This window comes from Pezoporus flaviventris, unplaced genomic scaffold (genome assembly GCF_033815535.1).
Source record: "Pezoporus flaviventris isolate CSIRO_AGI_PZ_B2104156 unplaced genomic scaffold, CSIRO_AGI_Pfla_v1 ptg000097l, whole genome shotgun sequence".
Lineage (NCBI taxonomy): Eukaryota > Metazoa > Chordata > Aves > Psittaciformes > Psittacidae > Pezoporus > Pezoporus flaviventris.
In genome coordinates this window covers 299,267-319,310 of record NW_026892645.1, presented here as the reverse complement: position 1 = coordinate 319,310, position 20,044 = coordinate 299,267, and the positions used below count along the sequence as shown (strand labels likewise).

At 49.6% G+C, this 20,044-nt stretch overlaps 4 protein-coding genes and 3 non-coding genes across 9 annotated transcripts; 3 read left to right on the top strand and 4 right to left on the bottom strand.

The window, feature by feature from the left end:
* Positions 1-63: 63 nt before the first annotated feature.
* Positions 64-4,981, top strand: LOC133281384 (surfeit locus protein 1). 2 transcript variants are annotated; one of them, XM_061476891.1, is made up of 9 exons: positions 64-149; positions 865-946; positions 1,061-1,188; positions 1,552-1,634; positions 2,413-2,604; positions 2,904-2,976; positions 3,360-3,522; positions 4,190-4,325; positions 4,568-4,981. In XM_061476891.1, the coding sequence occupies exons 1-9, from the start codon at positions 87-89 to the stop codon at positions 4,632-4,634; spliced, it is 987 nt and encodes a 328-aa protein (XP_061332875.1). In that variant the 5' UTR covers positions 64-86; the 3' UTR covers positions 4,635-4,981. The 2 variants fall into 2 exon arrangements, with proteins under 2 accessions (XP_061332875.1, XP_061332876.1); XM_061476892.1 differs by having other exon boundaries at positions 4,244-4,325; positions 4,568-4,826.
* A 761-nt stretch (positions 4,982-5,742) lies between these two features.
* Positions 5,743-10,144, bottom strand: RPL7A (ribosomal protein L7a). The gene is made up of 8 exons (XM_061477115.1): positions 9,881-10,144; positions 9,306-9,543; positions 8,734-8,883; positions 7,754-7,894; positions 7,374-7,453; positions 6,906-7,036; positions 6,409-6,478; positions 5,743-5,905 (listed from the first exon to the last, which is right to left on the bottom strand). The coding sequence occupies exons 1-8, from the start codon at positions 10,142-10,144 to the stop codon at positions 5,801-5,803; spliced, it is 1,179 nt and encodes a 392-aa protein (XP_061333099.1). The 3' UTR covers positions 5,743-5,800.
* Positions 7,113-7,185, bottom strand: LOC133281479 (small nucleolar RNA SNORD36). Its single transcript, XR_009747530.1, has one exon. It is a non-coding gene; the product is annotated as a small nucleolar RNA SNORD36 (small nucleolar RNA).
* LOC133281482 (small nucleolar RNA SNORD36) lies at positions 7,609-7,685 on the bottom strand. Its single transcript, XR_009747533.1, has one exon. It is a non-coding gene; the product is annotated as a small nucleolar RNA SNORD36 (small nucleolar RNA).
* Positions 8,955-9,027, bottom strand: LOC133281483 (small nucleolar RNA SNORD24). The gene has a single exon (XR_009747534.1). It is a non-coding gene; the product is annotated as a small nucleolar RNA SNORD24 (small nucleolar RNA).
* Positions 10,143-17,880, top strand: MED22 (mediator complex subunit 22). 2 transcript variants are annotated; one of them, XR_009747494.1, is made up of 5 exons: positions 10,143-10,265; positions 10,349-10,429; positions 11,521-11,729; positions 15,790-16,108; positions 17,759-17,880. XR_009747494.1 is itself a non-coding variant. In XM_061476895.1 (4 exons), exons 1-4 carry the CDS (start codon positions 10,143-10,145, stop codon positions 15,986-15,988), a joined length of 612 nt encoding a protein of 203 aa, XP_061332879.1. In that variant the 3' UTR covers positions 15,989-16,759. The 2 variants fall into 2 exon arrangements, 1 of the variants encoding a protein (XP_061332879.1); XM_061476895.1 differs by lacking the exon at positions 17,759-17,880 and having other exon boundaries at positions 15,790-16,759.
* Positions 17,229-19,885, top strand: SURF6 (surfeit 6). The gene is made up of 4 exons (XM_061476899.1): positions 17,229-17,340; positions 17,759-17,974; positions 18,540-18,631; positions 19,064-19,885. Exons 1-4 carry the CDS (start codon positions 17,229-17,231, stop codon positions 19,730-19,732), a joined length of 1,089 nt encoding a protein of 362 aa, XP_061332883.1. The 3' UTR covers positions 19,733-19,885.
* Positions 19,886-20,044: the final 159 nt, after the last annotated feature.

Genomic DNA, 20,044 nt, shown 5'->3' with positions numbered 1-20,044 from the left:
GTGCCGGAACCATAGAGAGGAGCGGAGCCCGCCTGCGCCGGGACCTTCGCGACCGGAGGCTCGTGGGGAACGGTGGCGGTGTTGCCATGGCGACGGGGAGGCTGCTGCAGCGCGCGGGGCCGCGGGTGCTGCGGGAGCGCCGGGGGCGGGTGAGGGGAGCGGGGAGCGGGGAGCGGGGCCTGGGCCTGGGCCTGGGCCGAGGGCAGCGGGACCCGGGGGAGCGGGGCTGGGGAAGTGGGGAAGTGGGGCAGGGCCGGGGGGAGCGGGGCTGGGCCGGCCGAGGGCAGCGGGGCCGGGCTGAGCCGGATAAGGCCCCCATCTCGTCCGTGCCCCGTCCCCCGCCGTGCTCGGCGCTACAGAAGCGCGCGGCCGAGCTCGCCGTTTCCGTTGCCGGGGCCCGAGGCCTGCCTGCGGTGCGTTGGTGAGCCCCCGCGGAGGATGAGGGCCCCGGGTTCACCGCGTGGGACGCGGCGGTGCTGCAAGCGCGCGGGAGCGGCGGCAGAAAGGCTGTAAATGTGCCCCCGCGCCGCTGCAGCCGGGTCGGAGAGCAGGTGCCGCGAGGGCAGTGATTGCAAAACCGAGTTAGGCTGGTGCGGGTGTGCGCCCACGGCGTGGATGGGAAGGGAAAGCTCCTGTGCTGTGCTGTGGCCGGCTCCATCACTGCAATTTGATTTTGATAAATAAGCATATTTTATTATAACCTCACCAGTAGTGTTTCACAGGCAGGCAGTTGCTCAGATGAAACTTAAATCCACGGGTAAACAAAATTTCATGCCCCATTGAGCAAATAATATCATCTAGATACAAATTCTACAAAGCAGAGGCACAACAAAGGATCTTTCTTGTCTTTCATATTTCATATAGATATCACACTGCTCAATCAGAAGAACTTTTTTTGGATATCCCCTAACTAAAGCAGGTTCTGGTCTGGTCCAGCAGACTAAAGGTAAAGTGTGGGTTTCTGTTCTGTTTCAGCCTCACACCAAGAGGTGACATTTCTTGCAGGAATTTGGCATCTCTTCTCCTGTACAAATCCTGATCCTCATTCTGTTTTCCTCAGGTGTTTTTTTGAGGTTCTGCAGACCACAAAGTTCTACAACAGCTGCTGATGCACCTGGAGAAGATTCCTTACTTAAATGGGGTCTTCTCCTGGTCCCTCTGAGCACATTCTGTCTCGGCACATGGCAGGTACAAATAAATATTCATTTTTTTCTAGAGATAAGCACTTGAGGGCTGTCAGCTTGTTCCATCTCTGGCTGTTTAATCTAGTTCAAATCTCGTAGGGGAAAGATTCGCTGTTAATTTAAATTTCTGTTTTCCAAGTGTCCATTTGAAGGTCTTTAAAGGAGAGATTCTTATTTTTTACACTTTTATTTCAGTGTAAATATTTCCTCGAATTCAAGTCAGTAGCTTCTATTTTCATATCTCCGATTCCCCTGATCTAGGCAAGGTCTGACAAGAAACTTGTGGCAAAGGTTTTCAGGCTGACTGGGGTTACTGCATTGCTCTGCTCCACCCTGAGGAGTTACTTTTCTGTTTGTGTACTTTCAGGTTCAGCGACGAAAGTGGAAATTAGATTTGATTGCACAACTGGCATCAAGAATTACATCAGAGCCCATCCCTCTGACATTAGAGTATGGAAGCTGTCACTGTCTGCAGAGCACTGACAGTGTGCTGGGGATAGTAGAAGCGATCCCTGCACTAATGAGCTTATTCTAAATTAAACTGCATTAAAATGAAGGCATCCGACGGGAATCGGAATGTGCAAGCAAATTAGAAAGATATCCTGTTACTTATTTATAGTAAAAGAATAAGTGAATGCTTCCCTGTGGGATACTGCAAATGCAAGTAAAAAGCATGAATGTCTGTTCAGGAGAACGTGGTATGTATTTCGTACCGTATGTAGTCCTCCTGGAGAAGGAGGGCTTGGTAGCTGGTATCTGTGATGTCCCAAGGGAATTATTCCTGCCACAGGAAGTCTTGGATAGCTGGCCCTGCCCCAGGCATGGGGCAGTTGTGTCAGATATGAGAGAAATTTTTCAGGTCACGGGCATATGGCACAGCTGTGAAAGAGTTGAGTTGTTCTGTGTCATGGTCTCAGATAGGAGAGCAATGCTCCCTGTTGGCTGGATATATGTGTACTGTGTCCACCTGCTGATCAGCCGCATGTGGGTTTCAGGTACCATGGAAAAGGACTGCATTCTGCCTGCTCATGAGCATCTCAGTTTGATTCACTGTGACAGTAATAAATGTTAAGTCAGATGGTTATTCCATGAGGTGTTTATCTTTTGTTTCTGTTTGTCAGCTGTCTCTAGAGTGAACCATTTGGGAAAAGGAAAATCCCACAGGAAAATCTCCTACTTTGATTTACCTGTCGCAGCCATGATTTTATTTTCATCTTTTTCCATGCAGCCCCATGGAATTGAAGGAGTTGGAGTACAGACCCGTAAAGGTCCGGGGCCATTTTGACCACTCCAAGGAGCTCTATATTTTGCCACGGTCACTTGTGGAATCTGAGCGAGAAGCCAAAGCAGCCACACGGCTCATGTCCCACCCGGAGAATGGCGCAAATGTCATTACTCCTTTCTACTGCACAGACCTGGGGTAAGTTAGTGAAAGTCTTGGCTCATGTGAGCAACTAGCTTCTGTTGTGAAAAGCTGAATCGTAGTGGTTGGGTTTATAGAAATGGCTCCCTCTCCCTTAAAAGGCATCTCTCAGTCTCTTTGGTCACTGAGGCTTGATTTGAAATTGTATTTAAATTCCCCTATAATGTGCACTCAGATGACAAAAACGTGGCACTAAATGTATGGGTTCCTTCTTTCTTTCATACTTCGTTCTAGGCAGCAGCAGCAGGAATGAATTTCCTTCCACTCATGAGCTGTATTTCTTTATGTAATTCTAGGGTCACGATTTTAGTCAACCGAGGATTTGTGCCCAAAAAGAAATTGAAACCGGAGACCAGGCTGAAGGGACAGGTAAGAGGGACACAGGGACCAGGCCTGTTACTCTCTGCCCCCTGGTTACACAGAGGCACTACAGAAAAATCAAGAAAGGCAGCAGCCATGTTCAGCATCATTGGGGTTTACTTATGGTAGTCATTGTGCTTTTCAAAGAAGGCAGACCTCTTCTTCCCACCTTTGTGTTATGTAAATGTGTTTTACAAACGTTTTTACAAACAAAAGGAGCTTGATCTGCTTTGTTTCCCTGCTGTGTTACAGCAGTGCCTCACTGTAGGGCACAACTACTTTATAACCAGACCTCGCGAGTGCCGAATTGTTCTACCAGGACTTGGTATGCCAGAAAATGAAATAAATCTTGCAAGATTCCTTTTTTTTCCCCTCTGCATTCCACATTTCAGATTGAAGATGAAATTGATCTCACCGGGGTGGTGAGGTTATCAGAAACCCGAAAACCTTTTGTGCCTGAAAACAACATCGAGAAGAACCGCTGGCACTACCGGGACCTGCAGGCTATGGCAGAGGTGACAGGTGCTGAGCCCATCTTTCTCGACGCCGACTTCAGTAAGTCACAGAGAAACCCAACCACACATCCAGTTTCCATCGGTCTCACTCCCTTTCTGCTCAGTTATTTCCCCTGAGCACTGGGAAAGGCAGACTCGTAGGATGATTTAGGTTGGAAAAGACTTTTAAAATCAAGCCCAGCAAGGTACTGTATTTTTGTCTGTGTACTCTGCTAGGTCTGCTATTTTCAAGGTTATAGAGGCCTACAAGAAACTTGGAGACTTTTTACAAGGGCAGGTAGTGACAGAACAAGGGGAATGGCTTTAACCTGCCAGAGGGGAGATTGAGATGAGCTCTTAGGCAGAAGCTCTTCCCTGTGAGGGTCCTGAGGCGCTGGCACAGGGTGCCCAGAGCAGCTGTGGCTGCCCCATCCCTGGCAGTGTTCAAGGCCAGGTTGGAGAGAGCTTGGAGCAAGCTGCTCTAGTGAAACGTGTCCCTGCCCGTGGCAGGGGGTTGGAACTGTATGAGCTTTAAGGTCCTTTCCAACACAAACCATTCTACTATGCTGGACAGCCAGCGCTTGGAATGGCAACATGCTCAGCAGAGGTGCAGGTGGTGGTCAATGCCTTGAGCACAACCAGCCCCTTGCCACCTGCTGATTTGGGAATACCATAACCTGAGGAAGAGGAGCACTGTCTATGTAAATTAACGCCTTCACACCCCGCAGCAAGGACAGCTCTGCATGGTGCAGGTATAGGTTTAACTCCTATTGTACTTGCAGGAAGCACAGTTCCTGGAGGGCCCATTGGAGGCCAGACACGAGTGAGCCTGAGAAATGAGCACATGCAGTACATCATCACCTGGTAAGTTACCCAGGCAGCATGGGGCTGACCTTCCACAAGTTTCTTTTGCATGTAAAGCTCTGCCTGGCATTCTGGCTCCCGCATCAGTGCAACTGCATGAGCTCTTAAGCTGTAATAGTCTGAAGGTTTAACCCAAGTAACATCCTCAAGGTGATTTGAAGTAATTACGGGGTTTGCACTGCAGCAGACTTAGGAAGATCCAGCTCATCTGGAAAAGGTGTAAATGCAGTTTTCTTTCATAGGTATGGCTTATGTGCTGCAACTGCATTCCTGTGGTACAGAAAATTTGTACAGAAGATACCTCTATGAGGGGAAGAGCAAGTCTCTTCTGTACTGCAGTCAAGAGCAGACTTTTCTGGAAGATAGCAGTCCGATCAGTCCTGAGGAACTGCAGCACAGTTTTAGGGCAACATGTGCTGTAAAGGTGCACAGCTATCAAGCTGCAAATAAGACTTTAAGTAACAGATGCAGACTCTAAGCTCCTGCCAGCATTATATAGCTGCAGCTTGGAAACACTGAACTTGAAAGCATCAGTTGAGACTTCCAGGGAAGCTGGTTTACACATTAATCTTAAGGATACATGTTTCTTTTGTGGCTGGTGGTAAGCTACAGCATTTTAACTTCTCCATATCTGTACCTTCCAAAAGATGGAATGGTTTCTTCACAGTCAGGAGTGGTTCATAGCAGTTGCATCAGAATAAACAAAGACGGATTTCATGTGCTTGCGTTGTGACATCCATTGTGCAGCTTGCATCCAGTGACTGAAAGAACAGCTATTGCAGATGCTCAAGTCGAGGTGAGTCAGGCAGCCTGGGGCTTTGCAAAAGCATGCTGAGGGCTACTGAAAACAAGCAGCAGCTCCCACAGCTATAGCCTTGTAAAACAGGGCAGCCTCCCACAATACCAAGAGACCAAGTCATCAGGGAGGAAAGAGCACAGGGTGGTCTAAACTTCCCCCTGCTTTCAGCCTGCCTTCCCTGGCCATTCCTGCCCTGGCAGAGGCATGAGACACCTCCCCATATGAGGTGTCTATCTGGTTAGTATGCTAAAATGAAGTATCACCCTTTATCACCCATAATGTAACCCAGTTGTAAGTACTAATGGAGATGTCCTGGAGCAATTTTCAATTGAGACACACTTGCATATGCAAGCTGGGCTTAAAGCCAAAAGCAGCCCAGCACATTCAACTGTATGGTCACAGAGTACATGCAGCAAAGCTGCTGTAGATGAACTGTGTTAAAGAACATGAATCATTACAGAAGACTAGTAGTTAAGAGCAGTTGTTCCAAGTACCTGCTCCATACTGCTGTTTGTGTGGCCCTATTCAATCATTTGATGAAGGCAAACAGAGGTAAGGCAAAGCCACTGTGCTGTTACCCACTGCCTGAACACTGCCGTTAACAGAGACCACCAAAACTGAATCTGAGTTTTTATTCTTTTTATGTACAGAAAACATGTAGCCATCCAGTACATCTTTAACCCAGCTTAGTAGCCAGTTCTTTAGCCTTTGCTTTTTCAAGCTTAGCAATGCGAGCCACCGATTTTGGACCCAAGACATTACCACCCCAGTGACGCCGGATCTGCAAAGAAGCAAGAACAAGTTAGATACCCTATACCACCTCTTACTGCACCATTCAACCAACCTGCTCAATTCCACTCCTTTTTGCACAAATGGAAGAGCTCCCTCAACTAGGAAGTCTTACACATTTCAAGCAGTGAACTAAATTTCTGGGCAGCACAGAGATACTAGAGTTGAAAAGTCTTTCCCAAGAATGGTGCTGGATTCAGCCATCATGTAATTTCTGGACTCGGGATGGAGTCAAGCCCAGTGGAAGCTGCTGCCCTCACTACAATCCTAGCCCTGTGATAGCTCTGTTGGCTTCTAACTTGGTGACAGTATTCATGTTTACCTTGCTCTGAGGCAAAGAATCTGCACACATCATAAGTGAATCTTGGTACAACACACCAAACAGGCTTTCAGTTAATGTCACTATGTCTGGAATAATCTGCATTTCACTAGGAAGCTTTTGGGATGTTAACAGTGTAAGACAAAAGGGACGGCTAGCAGCACAGAGAATCTTACCTCATCATATCTGTCATTGTAATTAGTCTTGACAGCCTCCACCAGCTTTGCAAGGGCTCCCTTATCCTCCCTGTTGGTGACAATTTTAGTTCCTTTAGAGCCTCAATTTAACATTTTCCATAAATCATTTGCCTCAGCATTTAAAACTCATAGTAGCAATGTGGTTTTTCAGGTTAAGCGTCATCTGCAAAGGCTTAACCACTTCACCTAGCAATACTTCAGGAACCTGCACTGCTCAGGTTAAGGTTAGTAGTTTCATCTATGTATTTTCAGAGTAACCATTCATTTTGGTAAACCAAAATAATCTGTATTTTCAAGGTCCAGTAATGTTCTTCAGGCAACAGGACATATGTATTCGATGTTACAGAGGTAACAGTTTAGGTTTACTATTTTATACTAGACAGACACAGGTTTGATATCCACTTGCCCTACAGCCTGTGCCTACGGACAGTCTGCTTTCAACCACAGAGAATCACTTAAGATCACAGAACACTTACGGGTTAACTTGGGTGAAAGCAATAGAGGTACACGTTTTCCTGTGGACCAGTCGCCCCAGTCTGGCTTTGCCCTTGATGATGCAGTATGGCACTCCCATCTTGCGGCACAGGGCTGGCAAGAAGACCACCAGCTAAAAAGAAAAGGAGCATGCTGGAGAACGGAAGGAGAACATCTGTCTGTTCTTTGGATCAGCTTGGGCTGTGGCAATTGCTCAGGGTTAAAAAGCTCGTTTTGCTCTTCACTATTAATTCAGGTGAAGAAATTCACACATCACTGCAAGGGCCAAGCCTCATTGTAATATCAGGACAACTACAAACATGCATATGCATTCCAGTGCTGGTAAATATATTTTATGCGCTCCCTTTCCACACAGTATGTTCTAAAATGCATTTTCACCCAAGTCCAGTTCTGACCTCAGCCTGGGTTACACAGGTAGCCTGTAAGATGTACTAGATGAGTACACATACCTCAATGGGGTCTACATCATGAGCAATAACTACAAGCTGGGCCTTCTTGTTCTCCACCAGAGTTGTGACACTGTTAATACCTGAAAAACAAGGAATAGGTAACCTTCACTCAGTCCATTTATCAGAGCTTTCATGTCAGCCTCATAGAACCAGCTCAGACTCCATAGCAGATTCATTACAGAAGTTATGAAAACTTTCCACATCCACTCAGAAGATATTTCCTGGACAATCTACTAAAGCTCAGGGTTAAAAAGCTCGTCTATTTTGCTCTTCACTTTGAGATCAGGTGAAGAAATTCATACATCATTGCAATAGCTTGTCCAGTCCTGCCTGGCTGAAGCAGAGACTTTTCAGAGTCTCAAGTCCATGTACAAAGTTACCTGCTCGGAGAACTGGTGGCCGCTTAGTCGGAGCATCTCCCTTTCCTGCAGCTTTCTGCTCAGCACGAGCCAGCAGCCTCTGCTTCTTCTCATGCTTGTTTTCTGGCCTGTATTTGTGTGCCAGCTTCAGAAGCTGCGTAGCTGCAAGAGAACATCCACTGGTCAGCTGCACAGCCCGAAAAGCTAAGCATTACTTTTTAAAATACTGAAATGCATCAATGATCTTGGTAGTTGTCATCAAGTGTATTTAGACAGCAAAAGGTCAGCATCATCTGCACAGTGCAAGAATGGAGCACCTCCAGAGCACCTATTTACCTCTATATGTACCTCTGCTGCCAATGAGCTCCTTCCTTCACCCTTTGGATGAGTAAATGCCTGTGGACCCCCTCAGCAATTACAGTTAAATGTGGTGCACTTTCTCCTTTAAAGCAAGCAACTTCTATTACAGCATCTATGAAGAAATTGCTCTACATAGGTCAGAAAATTCTTGCATAGACACTAGCATTTGGAAAAGAACTATTTACTTCAGAAGTAAATAGTTCACACAAGACACTGAAGCCCTGTTTCAGTGTCAGCCTGCAAGATGCCAGCACTCCCCCAAGGCCTGTACACCCACACATTGCTCTAACTACATGTTTATTCAGATGAAGAACTGCAGGCGGTTCTGCAGCAAGCTGGAAGAATGGCCTCCTATGGAAACATGCAGTTGAGACAACCCTGGGTTTGCATCCTTAAGTGGGAGCTTTGGTATTTTCTATATCCCTTTTCAAGGTACACAGCAGCCATCAAGACTTAAGCCAGCAAATTCAGACAGCAGCTTGGTACGACATCACGCCTACCACTATTAAAGCCTCCCTAAAATGCTTCCAAAGATTCTCCCCAGCTTACCTTAGTTACGTCTTATTTCGGTTTCTTTCCTCCTCTGAAGCACATCCCATCAATGACCCAGGTCAAGACAACTGCATGTGGCACATCCTTACCTGTCTGGCGGTCCAAAGCCTGAGTGAACTGGTTAATGGCAGGAGGCACCTTCAAGCGCTTGTAAAGGATGGACCTCTGGCGCTGCAGCCTGATGTAGCGCGGCCATTTCACAAAACGCGTGAGGTCCCGCTTTGGCTGGATATCCTGTCCTGGAAACACAGAACCCTTTAACGCACAGCTGTTCCACAGCCATAGAGCAGCAGCATGGAACAGGCACGAGTGCATCAGAGATCTTGGTGGTGATATGTCAGCATTATCATTCAGATAGCAAATATTCTTTCACATCATCTGCACACCGTACAAAGATGGCACTACCGAAGTCTGAACTGAGTTACCATACTACATGCAAAAAGGAGAGATTAATCCCAACAGAACCATGGAATGAATCCAGGCAGTACAGAAAAAGCACACTGGCCATAACCACCCATCACATAACTGCCCTAATGAAGGGCAGCAGTGCCTTTATCATTGTCTCCACTCTCACAGCTTTATTACAGTACATGCCTGTTTACAATTTTGACATCTATTAACAAAATCCCCTGTTGACAGAGTAGCCCAAACGCTCACTTACCAATGCCAAAGTTCTTGGGCCTCTTCTCAAAGAGGGGATTGACGACTTTTTTGGCCTCCTGCTTCTTGACTACAGCAGGGGCTGGTGCCACCTTCTTGCCCTTTGCCTTCTTTCCTTTCGGCTGCAAGAAACAAACACACCCCTTTCTTCTTGTCCTTCCAATACTTGTGTACTCAAGAGCTTTCAGTCCCCCAGAAATGCATTTCTCCAGCCCGGCAGCCTCCAGCCCAGCCGTACTCTTCCAGAGAGAGGAATCCTTTCCCTTTGGCTTCAGGTGGTTTACGAGCCTCCCTGCTAGAGCCACCGTTTAAACCCGCGTGCTGACCCCCTCCGCCGCGCAGCCTCTGGCGTTCCGCAGTCCTGCGCTCCCCCAAACGGCCCACCGCGAGCCCGGGATCAGCCACGCAGGGGGAGAAACGATGCGGCCCGAGCCGGGCCAAGTCCCGAGTCCCTGCGCTCCGCGGCGGGCGACGAGGCCCAAACTGGGCCTTCCCCGGACCAGCCCCGCTTACCGCGAGCCGGGCACGCGCACCGCTCCACCCCCCTCGCCAGGCTACCGAACACCCGCGCGGTACTCCCCGCCGGGCCGCGGCGCAGCGGCAGCGGCGGATGGCGGCGGATGGCGGCCGATGAGCCCTGCCCCGCCCCGGCGGCCGCTCACCATCTTGGGCTGCGAGAGAAGAAGGAGGAGCAGCGCCTGCCGGGAAGTATCTGCGGGGCGCGACGTCTCGCGAGAGGACGGCGGCACGCGGGGGGAGGTGGGGCGCGGCGCGGGGCCGGCCCCGGCCCGTCCCGTCCCGTCCCGTCCAGTCCAGTCCCGCCCCGCCCAGTCCCGCCATGTCGCAGGCGCGCGCGCTGCCGCAGAGCAAGGAGACGCTGCTGCAGTCGTACAACAAACGGCTCCGCGACGACGTCAGGTCCATCCTGGACAACTTCACCGAGATCGTCAAAACGGCCAAGGTGCGGGGGGGGAAGCGAGCGGGGCCCTGCGGCCCGCGGCAGGGCTCGGGCGTGACGGCGGCCGTGTGCGCCCTTCTCTTTAGGTTGAAGACGAAACTCAAGTCTCTCGAGCAACCCAGGGTGAGCAGGACAACTACGAGATGCACGTCAGAGCTGCCAACATTGTGAGTAGCGCTCCGCTGGGCAAAGCGGTGGGCAGGGGCTGTTGGGTGCACTGTTGTTGGGTGCGCTGTTGGGTGCACTGTTGTTGGGTGCACTTTTGGGTACACTGTTGGATGCACTGTTGTTGGGTGCACTGTTGTTGGGAGCACTGGTGGATGCACTGTTGTTGGGTGCGCTGTTGGGTGCACTGTTGTTGGGTGCACTGTTGTTGGGTGCGCAGTTGGGTGCACTGTTGGGAGCACTGGTGGATGCACTGTTGTTGGGTGCACTGTTGTTGGGTGCACAGTTGGGTGCACTGTTGTTGGGTGCACTGTTGGATGCACTGTTGTTGGGTGCACTGTTGGGAGCACTGTTGTTGGGTGCACTGTTGTTGGGTGCACTGTTTTTGGGTGCACTGTTGGGTGCAGTGTTGGGTGCACTGTTGCTGGGTGCACTGTTGGGTGCACTGTTGTTCGGTGCACTGTTGGGAGCACTGTTGTTGGGAGCACTGTTGTTGGGTGCACTGTTGTTGGGTGCACTGTTGGGTGCACAGTTGTTGGGTGCACAGTTGTTGGGTGCAGTGTTGGGTGCACTGTTGTTGGGTGCAGTGTTGGGTGCACTGGTGTTGGGTGCACTGTTGTTGGGTGCACTGTTGTTGGGTGCACAGTTGTTGGGTGCACAGTTGTTGGGTGCACTGTTGGGTGCATTGTTGTTGGGTGCACTGTTGGGTGCACTGTTGTTGGGTGCACTGTTGTTGGGTGCACTGTTGGGTGCACTGTTGGGTGCACTGTTGCTGGGTGCACTGTTGGGTGCACTGTTGTTGGGTGCACTGTTGGGAGCACTGTTGTTGGGAGCACTGTTGTTGGGTGCACTGTTGCACCGAGGGCAGCCTTTATACCGCTCACAAGGACTGCTGCTAGCTGGCCGTTGAGGTGGCTGGGGAAGGCAGGGTAGCCTGGCTTGTCAGCTGCAGGCTTCTGTCAAAGTCCTCATGGAATGTGGGATTTTTTACTTTATTCGAAGCTTGGGCTGAAAGAGCAGCTTAGGGGATCTTGGTTTAGAATTGGAGCAAAGCACCGTTTTGATATGCTGTGGTTTTTCTTTCTGCTACAAGGTCCGAGCTGGTGAATCCCTGATGAAACTTGTGTCTGACCTGAAGCAATTTTTGATCCTCAATGATTTCCCCTCTGTGAATGAAGCTATCAACCAGCGCAACCAGCAGCTGAGAAGCTTGCAGGAGGAATGTGACAAGAAATTGATTGCACTGCGGGATGAGATCTCCATTGACCTGTATGAGCTAGAAGAAGAATATTACTCGTCCAGGTACAAATAGGCAGTGGACTTCTGCCTCATGACTCCATGGGGTGGTTAGTCCACACAAACAAGTAGTCCTTAAAGTACAGGTCTTGGGAATGTTCCCAGCAAAACTTTACTCCTGTTTTTAATTAGGTCAAACTTTTTCTACAGCTAAACTGCCTTTTCCTTGTGGATACCCTACAGAGTATGAATATCATAGGGAAGGAGGTGTTCACAGTATCCAACTCTAGGTCCTTGCTGTATTTGGCTAGATTTGACAGATAATCTGTTTAGGCTTCCTTTGTAATCATTGTAAAAAGAGATGAATTTCCTTTTGAGTATAGACTTCTGTCTGAGTATCCCTCTGAAGGAGCCTCTGTCTCCAGAGAGGCTAGGTTGCTGAGCTGGGTTCTAATGTTAGAGGAAATCAGCACGTCCTCATGGTGAGTTTTTTCACAAGTGACCTGGTCACACAGTGTGCCTTTTTCCCTATAGTCCCCGGCCTCCTGGAGTCCTGTGGGGGTGAGCGGGTGAGCGCTTGAAACGAACACAAGAGATTTGCTCGGTTTCATTGAATAATGAAGCGTTGTGATAGGATTTTCTACGGAATAACAAATTGTTACTGATTTGTGGGATTTTTAATATTTTTAAAATACTCTTACTTAGAAAACAGGCTTTAGAGGATTTAGACACACTATCTTTTTATCTTCTGTCATGCACTCCAGCACTTCTAGTTGATGATGCAGTAAAGTGGGAGAAAGCAACTGAGAACCTGATTAATTCGGCTGTACTGTCTGAGCTAAGCAAAGTCAGTGCAATAATGCTATGCCTTCCAAACGAAGACTTAGCTTTTAAAAACCTTACTTAAAATTTTAATGCACAGGATTTCTATTTTTACCTTTCCCTTCTTTCTAAAAATGCCGAATGCCTGTTACCCCAGCTAAGGCAACTAAACCTTAATTGCTCAATATTTTTGGAAGTTAGGCCATTGGTTTTGAGTAATGTATGTATTTTAAGAGTAAAAAGATGTTGATATGACATAGCTTAGGAACTGCTATGACATTGGAAGAGAACTAGAGGTAGATGTTTACAGTTGTTTTTCAAACTTTGGTCATTCTTGGGTGGAGGGGGAGCAAGAGATCCCGGAAACAGCACAGCAATGAAGAGTGACAGTCACAAACTCACACATCAGCCCAGGCTCTGATGGGTCAGTGGTGCATCCCCTACACATGCTGTATCCACACAACAGTGCGACATGCTGTGGCTGATAGTGCCTCGCGTGTGCCAGATGTCACCATGCTGTCACCAGACTGACACTGCTGTGTGTCAGTAGCTTTGACTTTTGGCTTAGGGGGTTGTGGCCATGCTGGCATAGTCTGTTCACCTGCCTGGTACCAGCTGCTGCGTAAAGCGACCCTTCGTAACAGAACTGTTGTCTAAGAACAAGTGTTGGCGTACACCAAATGGATTTGCCTTTGTGTTCTGTCTTGTAAGAGTGGTCAGGAGGTGAGGAAACTCTGCAGCTCTGCAGAGCTGTGATCTGAAACTTTTGTCATGTAGCACTTAGTCATTTGCTTTTAGCACTTGTTCCTTTCCTGTGCTCTTTCCTGTCTTTCTGCACCAAAGAAATTGTACGTGTGTAAATATAGAAATAGTAATTTATTTAAAGTCCTTTTATAATTGGGGTATTAAGATATTTTTAATGAAACTTTAATGTCTAATGTGGAGAAAAAGGGTTTCTGTTATGTCACATAGTCGTAGAGTGATAATCACGTTCAAATGGCTGTAGTAGCTGGTTTGCCCACAGACACACATTCTGTGTGGTCCTGGGAGCCCAGTTGCGATTGTCTCTTTGCACCATCTGTTACTTCCTCATGGGTCCTGAGTCCACAGGATCTCCTTAAGAGGTGTGCAGTCCCATGAGGCCCAGCCATGGGTTCCACACAGGCATCCTTCCAGCCTTTCTCCCATGTGCCCGTGCCCCTGAAGGTCACTGGTTTATTTTAGGTTGTTCCTCCAGGGGAGGCTGCAGCAAAGCGAGCTCTCTGCAGCGGCATTGAGCTGCCCCAGGCTGCGGAGCTTTGTTCTCTGTGCTCTGTTCCTGACCACTGTGACCAGCCTGTGGAAGGGAGTGTCTCCTGTCCAGGTCTGTCACTGTCATTGTGCTAAAGGGGCTTAGGAGGCAGGCCCTTGCCATAGTAAGCAACTAACAGGATGTGTTGCAGTTGTACGGCCAGGTTTTCACTGCTAGGCTTTTATTGCATACATGAGGGTTTTGATGAGGAGACCTGAAAGCAGGTCTTTGAAACTTAAAGATTGTTCTGAAGGAATCTTTGCTTTCAGTTCCTGTGCTCAGGCAGTTTCCTAAAGATGCTTCTCAGGAGTTTCTCTGCGCATAGACCTGGCTGCATGCCTCGAGGGGGGTAGTGAAGTCCCTTCCATGCACTGAGAAGACCTCAGTCAAAGGACAGAGTAGCAGTGGGCTACGGTGAGCAGTAGCTGCTTTGTTGACCCTAACTTTTGAGGAGCATAAGGTGAGAGGTGAAGCTCAGACTTTTGGAACTGTTCTATCTCAAGTAGCAGGAGAAGTGGTTATGCTTCTGATGGAGCTAGAATGTTGTTAGTAACTCCCCTGCCCATATGGGGTGGATGCTGTGACCGGGTTCTCCTGGGAAAGCCTGGCCTGAGGTCTAAGGCTGACAGAAGAGGAATTGTAGTTCTGGTCGGGTCCTGAAGGTCTTTGCTAGTTGAACTCAGCTGCACTGTGTGTTGGGGGCTGTAGGGAAGAGTGATCTTCTAAGGGATTTTACAAGGCTCCAGGTACAAAACCTGCATCCACTGCTTTCCCACTTCTACTGCAAACCTGGTCGACGATGCTGCCAGAAAAGAGCTTAGAGTTAGATGCTTGCAACTCGTGCTTTGTGTGCTTATTCCCCAAAGCGGTAACTCGAAGCCCAGCTTGCCTTCTCTCATCCTCAACCCCAAACCTGCATTTATGTTCCATTGTTCCCATCTCTGGGACCATGGAGTCCGTCTTGAGTGTGGGGTTAGATCTCAGCACGTTTCATGCTTGTGCAATTTGAAGTGTCTCGTATTTCTACACTTAAAATATTTCCTGAAGCATCTATTCAAGTCCATACATTAAAAATGTAAATAAAGCTGCAACAACAAAATCACTTGACCCACTGGGTTTGTTTTACTCTGAACACAAGCTGCTTTCTGCTCTAGCACTCATTTTGTCTTGGGTGTCTCCTATGTGTGCAGCTTCTTCCTCTGAGGAATTTGTTTTGGTTTTGTTGCGGTTTCTTCCGTGATTTTCCTTTATAGTTTTGGCCTTTCCACCTTGTCTTTTTCTCAGAGCACAGACCAGAGTTAGCCAGTTCTGTACAAAACATCCCTTCCCACAGTGCTGGCTTACCCAGCTCCACAGTCTGCAGTGGGCAAACCCAGCAGCTGCTTTTAGCAGTGCTGTTGGCTCAGGTTCTGCTGAATAGGAGCCTTCGGTACCTTGTGGGCTGGGCAGCTTCGAGAGAAGACCCAGAGCTGCTGCAGAGCTTTTCTGAAGAGGTGTGCATCAGTTCCTTCTGTGCCATGACAGGGAGAGACCCTAAGCCAACAGTGCTAGGGGTGTTTTCTGTACTGAAATTTAGAGCAAGATTTGGTATTTTTTCCTCACTTAGGTTGTGATCTAATTCCAAGTAAAATAATGATGGTGTGGTCCTTGCCTCACTCAGACTAGTAGCAGGATTCCTATGGGGTGCCAGAACTTCAGTCCATATGTTTTCAGGGGCTTGGAGCATCAGGACTGGAGTTGAGCTCTGTTTCAGTTTGTAGCAATGATTCTGTCTCTGAAGTTCCCCTGATCTCACCAGACCCATCAGGTTCAAGACCAGCCCTGAGCAGGTGTCCTAGGGAAGGCGGGTGTCACAAGGCTTGTGATGAATTCCTGAGCCCGGGCCTGGCATCTAGGAGCCATGTTTTAAGATTTTCTCAATGCTTTGCTTCTGTCCTGCTCTCCCCTGCCTGCCCCTCCTCCCCCCCTTACTGCACTGCTGCCTCTCCTTACTGGGTTGTTTGTTCTGTAAAGCTACAGTCTGTGTGACAGCAACGACCTCCCGCTGTGCGAAGCCTACTGGGGACACGACTTTGCCACGCTGTCTCCTGAAAGCCTCTCCACGCCTCTGTCGGCGGCTGTAGCAGAGCAGAGCGCGGCCGCCGCGCAGAGCTCCGCCCCAGCGCCCCCCTCCGGCCACGGGCATGGCGCAGGCCCCGCCGAGCACTCCTGAGGAGCATCCCCTGCCGCTGCGCGCGTGCCTCCAGCGCTCTGTGCTGCTGGAAGTCTTCCACCTGCTGAACTGAAGAGCGTCGCCCATGGGCAGGAGAAGGCACTGGAGCTGTGTTTGCAGGTAAGTTTCTGCTCCCTGGACAGCTACGGTGCCTTCTCTACCGCAGGACATTGCCAAGAGTGTTCCTCTCCCATAAGAGATTGTTCTAACAAGTTAGAGTCAGGTTTGCTTTTACATGATTACATTATGTGTTGTTACATGTTGTGTTCATTTGATACCCCGTTTGTGTGGATCTCAGTAAGTAAACACTGGAGCGTTGGGAGCTGAAGTTTTTGGGGATAAACCTGAGCCAAACCATGAGGCAATGAATGTTTTGGAGTATTCACCCTGTTTCACAAGGTTACGGACATCCTGCTGCTTTAAAACTCTCAGGATGGCATCCATCAGCCTCTGTTCTCTGCACAGGGCAGTAAGGACCTTGCAGTGTTTCTTACACAGCAGGCCTCAGTGTCCAACTTGCTCACAGCCATTTGGGAAGGTGCTCTCAGGAGGCCCTTACCAAGGACCAGTGTACTCCCTTTGAAGTGCAAAGGGCACATAGGAATGGGGTAGGTCCTGGTGATGCCACCTGTCGAGGCCACTGGCAGGAGCAGTGGCAGGCTCTGATTGCTCTGGTTCCTTTCTCAATGTTAACACAAAAAGTTTCTATTAACTCTGTGTGAGCTACCCGGACGCTGGTGTTTGTGTTGCCGGCGCTGTGTCTAACTGGGCAGTGGGGTGTGCAGAGCAGGGTGGTTCTGCTCTTCCTCTCGTACTTTCCTCCCAGGTCGGCAGCCTCCCCCTCGGGCCGTGCTGAGCCCGCGGAGCCCGGCTTCTCGCGCCTGCAGCGCTCTGCCCGGGCCGCCTTCCTGAGCGCGTGCGTTTTGGTTTTCCTTCATTCCATTTGTTTTTGTAATTCGGTCACTCAATAAAGCTCTTTTGTATCCTCTGCCACGCGTGTGTTTTAACCGGCCTCCTGGAAACACGGCCGTGGTGAGCGTGCGCCGAGAAGCTCCGCTCCGGCCGCAGCGCGCCGCCGGTACCCCCGTGTCCGCCAACGCCGCGCAGGCTGCGCGCGCTGTCCCGCGGCCCAGCCACGACCAATGCGGGCCCGCCGCCGGCTCGCTGTCGTCACTTCCTGCTCGGCGCGGGCTGAGGTCACGTCCTGCCGGTGGGGGTGCTGAGGACCAGCGGCGCCGCTATGGGCAGCCTGGCCCCAGGGCCGAGCATGGCCGCGCAGGACTCGTACTTGCAGGGCCTGGCCAGGAGGGTCCGCGCGCAGCTGGCGCCGGAGTCGCGGAAAAGGAAATTCGGTAACGGACCGCAGCGGTTCACCCCCTGCCGCTCCGGGCCGGTGCGCGGGGCCTGGCTCCTGACAGCCGCCCCTCTCTCCGCGGGTGCTTGGCCCAGGGGAGGCTGATGTGCCGGTTTGTAAGGAACAAGCCCCATAGTTTGTGCTGCAACACGGGGCTCCTGAGCACTCTGCGGTGTTACACAGGGGAAGCAGTGGTCTCCGCTCACTTTATACACGTGGCGATTGGATGGGGGGAACTGGGACTTCACTGAAGTGTACAAGCATGTTATTGGGCTATTTAAATAAACCCTATAATATGTAATTTTTAAAGGTTTAGAAATGCCATTGAAATACTGGAACTTCAGCGTTCAGTAATATCTTGACATTGTGAAGTGGGAATGTTGTGCTTGTTTGCGTGATTTGGTTTTGCCTTCTAGTGCCTCAGCCAGGGCAGTCTGAGGATGCTGGCAGGCAGATCAAGAAAAAGAAGAGAAAGAAACCCAGGAAGCAAGCTGAGAAGGTGAACACGCCTTCAGTCAAACAGACGGTCTCTAACGCAAACAAACCTGCTCCAGGACAGAGGGCAACTCCTCAGCCCAGCAAAGCATCTCCAGACAGTGCTGCACAGAGCAGAAGTGAGAGCTTGGTCACAGGTGAGAATGCCAGCATTGCCATGGTCAGGTTAAAGTGTCGTGAGCTGAGGTAGCTGCTTTTTGGTTGCTTCACACACACGTGTAGTTCAGAAAGCCTTTAAAAAGTTCATCTGAATTGAAGACATCTTGGCTTATTTCATGTGTCCTCAAAACTGTTGTGCACATACAGAAATTGGGTGGCTCTTGGGAAAATGTGTTTAGCCTGAGCTGCACTTTTAGTGTATCTGGTAAGTCTCTGCTGCAGTCTCTGCCGTGCCAGCTCAGCTTTCCATTGACAGCATAAAAAGCCTGGTCACCAAGAAAACATCAGTGTCTTAGTTTCCACCAGCCAGGTACTTGTCTTCTGACAGCCACAGAGAATGCCAGGCTGTGTCTAAATGACAATATGGGTAGAAAAGGGGGAATTAATTCTAAAGAAACCAAAGAAATAGAAACTTTTGGCTTGTTTAGATTTTCCATTCTGTTCACAGCATCTGCAGAGTTCTCAGAGCTTTTTCCATAGCCACAGAAAGTTCTGCTTAGTTAGTGCTGTCATTTAAGTCTGTTTTCTTCCTCTTGTTTTCAGGGAGCAAAAGTGATCTGGATTCCCCTTCCTTTTCTGCGATAAATCTCTTGCGTCAGAGACTACATGAGAAGATTAAAAAAGCTTCTGGACAAGTATGAGAATTCTTTAACATGTATCCATACATGTGTTAATGCAGTAGGCATTCTCCCTGGCCTTCCAGGGGTGTGGGGACAAAACTCAGGGTTTGGGCTCTGTCCATCCCCACAGGAAGTGCCAGGGGGTGTTGCTGGGGTGTTCTCTGGTATGTGAGAAGAGCCAGAGCCTGGCCAAGGGAGCAGTGCCCCCAGTGATCCGTAGTAAGAAGAGCACTAAGAACCTGAAAGGGAGCGTAGCTATAGGGTGTTGAGAGAGGGTAAGGGGTTTGAAACACCTTTACTGTCCTTAGTGTCTCTGAATGCTGCGCCCATGACTTCTTGTCACAAGTCACACATTTCTTGTGAGAGATTTGAAATTGGGAACTTGAGGACTTTTAATTCTGATTTATCCCTGTAAGGCTCCTGATTTATGTCCATCCTCCTTCTTAGGATGATGCCAAAGAATTGCCCCCTGCAGTCCTGGAGAAGAGGCAGCGAAGGAAATATGAGAGAGAGAGAAAGAAGCGTCGAAGAAAGGAGCTGATAATGAAGGCAAAAACAGAGAAGAAAGAAACTGAGGAGGTACCGGTAGAGCCAGAAAGCAAAAAGGAGAGCGAAGCTGAAATCGTCTTCAACAGGGTTGAAGTCCATGAAGAGAATGAGCTGAGCAAGATCCAGAAAAAGAAAGAGAAGAGGAAAGCAGTGAAAGGCAAAATCACTCCTCTGACAGGCAAAAACTACAAGCAGCTCCTGAGCAGGCTGGAGACCAGGAAGAATAAGCTGGAGGAACTCAAGGATAAGGACGAGAAGAAAGCTCAGGAGCTAGAGAACAAGATGAAGTGGACAAATGTTCTCTACAAGGCGGAGGGTGTGAAGATTCGTGACAATGAGGAGCGCCTGAAAGAAGCCCTGAAGCGTAAGGAGAAGCGTAAAGCGCAGCACCAGAAGCAGTGGGAGAAGCGTACAGAAAAAGTCGTGGAAAAGATGCAGCAGCGGCAGGAAAAGCGTCGCAAGAACATTCAGAAGAAGAAAAAAGACAGGATAGAGAAGAAGAAAGCCAGGGCCCGGAAGAAAGGCCGAGTTCTGCCAGAGGACTTGAAAAAAGCTGGCTTGAATTGAGCTCGGGGCTCTGCCAGGTGGGGAGTAACGGGACATGGTCTGTCTGCCTGCCTGCCTGCCTGCAGCTGCGGCCCAAGCAGGCAGTGCCCGAGGAAACCCGGCGGTTTTGTAATAAACTTTGTAATAAGCCAGCCCGTTGTGTCCTTGGCCGTTAAATTTCCTGTCCCCTTCTGGCTGATACATCGCCAGCATCATCATCATCATTGTCCCAACGGGGGGTGTCGCTCCGGCGCGGGCGCGGTGCTGGAAGGGGCGCGGAGCCCTAGTGCCGTAGTTGCCCGGGGTGGGGCGGGACGGGACGTCCCGAGGCCC

Coding starts and splice junctions, on each gene's coding strand:
- SURF6 (XM_061476899.1), top strand. CDS start 17,229: ATGGGCAGCCTGGCCCCAGGGCCGAGCATGGCCGCGCAGGACTCGTAC. Junction 17,341..17,758: donor GTCGCGGAAAAGGAAATTCG/GTAACGGACCGC, acceptor TTTGCCTTCTAG/TGCCTCAGCCAGGGCAGTCT. Junction 18,632..19,063: donor TTAAAAAAGCTTCTGGACAA/GTATGAGAATTC, acceptor CCTCCTTCTTAG/GATGATGCCAAAGAATTGCC.
- LOC133281384 (XM_061476891.1), top strand. CDS start 87: ATGGCGACGGGGAGGCTGCTGCAGCGCGCGGGGCCGCGGGTGCTGCGG. Junction 1,635..2,412: donor CCCATCCCTCTGACATTAGA/GTATGGAAGCTG, acceptor TTTTCCATGCAG/CCCCATGGAATTGAAGGAGT. Junction 2,605..2,903: donor TTCTACTGCACAGACCTGGG/GTAAGTTAGTGA, acceptor ATGTAATTCTAG/GGTCACGATTTTAGTCAACC.
- MED22 (XM_061476895.1), top strand. CDS start 10,143: ATGTCGCAGGCGCGCGCGCTGCCGCAGAGCAAGGAGACGCTGCTGCAG. Junction 10,266..10,348: donor AGATCGTCAAAACGGCCAAG/GTGCGGGGGGGG, acceptor CCTTCTCTTTAG/GTTGAAGACGAAACTCAAGT. Junction 11,730..15,789: donor GAAGAATATTACTCGTCCAG/GTACAAATAGGC, acceptor TGTTCTGTAAAG/CTACAGTCTGTGTGACAGCA.
- RPL7A (XM_061477115.1), bottom strand. CDS start 10,144: ATGGCGGGACTGGGCGGGGCGGGACTGGACTGGACGGGACGGGACGGG. Junction 9,544..9,880: donor GCGCCGCGGCCCGGCGGGGA/GTACCGCGCGGG, acceptor TCTCTCTGGAAG/AGTACGGCTGGGCTGGAGGC. Junction 7,037..7,373: donor ATGATGTAGACCCCATTGAG/GTATGTGTACTC, acceptor TTTTCTTTTTAG/CTGGTGGTCTTCTTGCCAGC.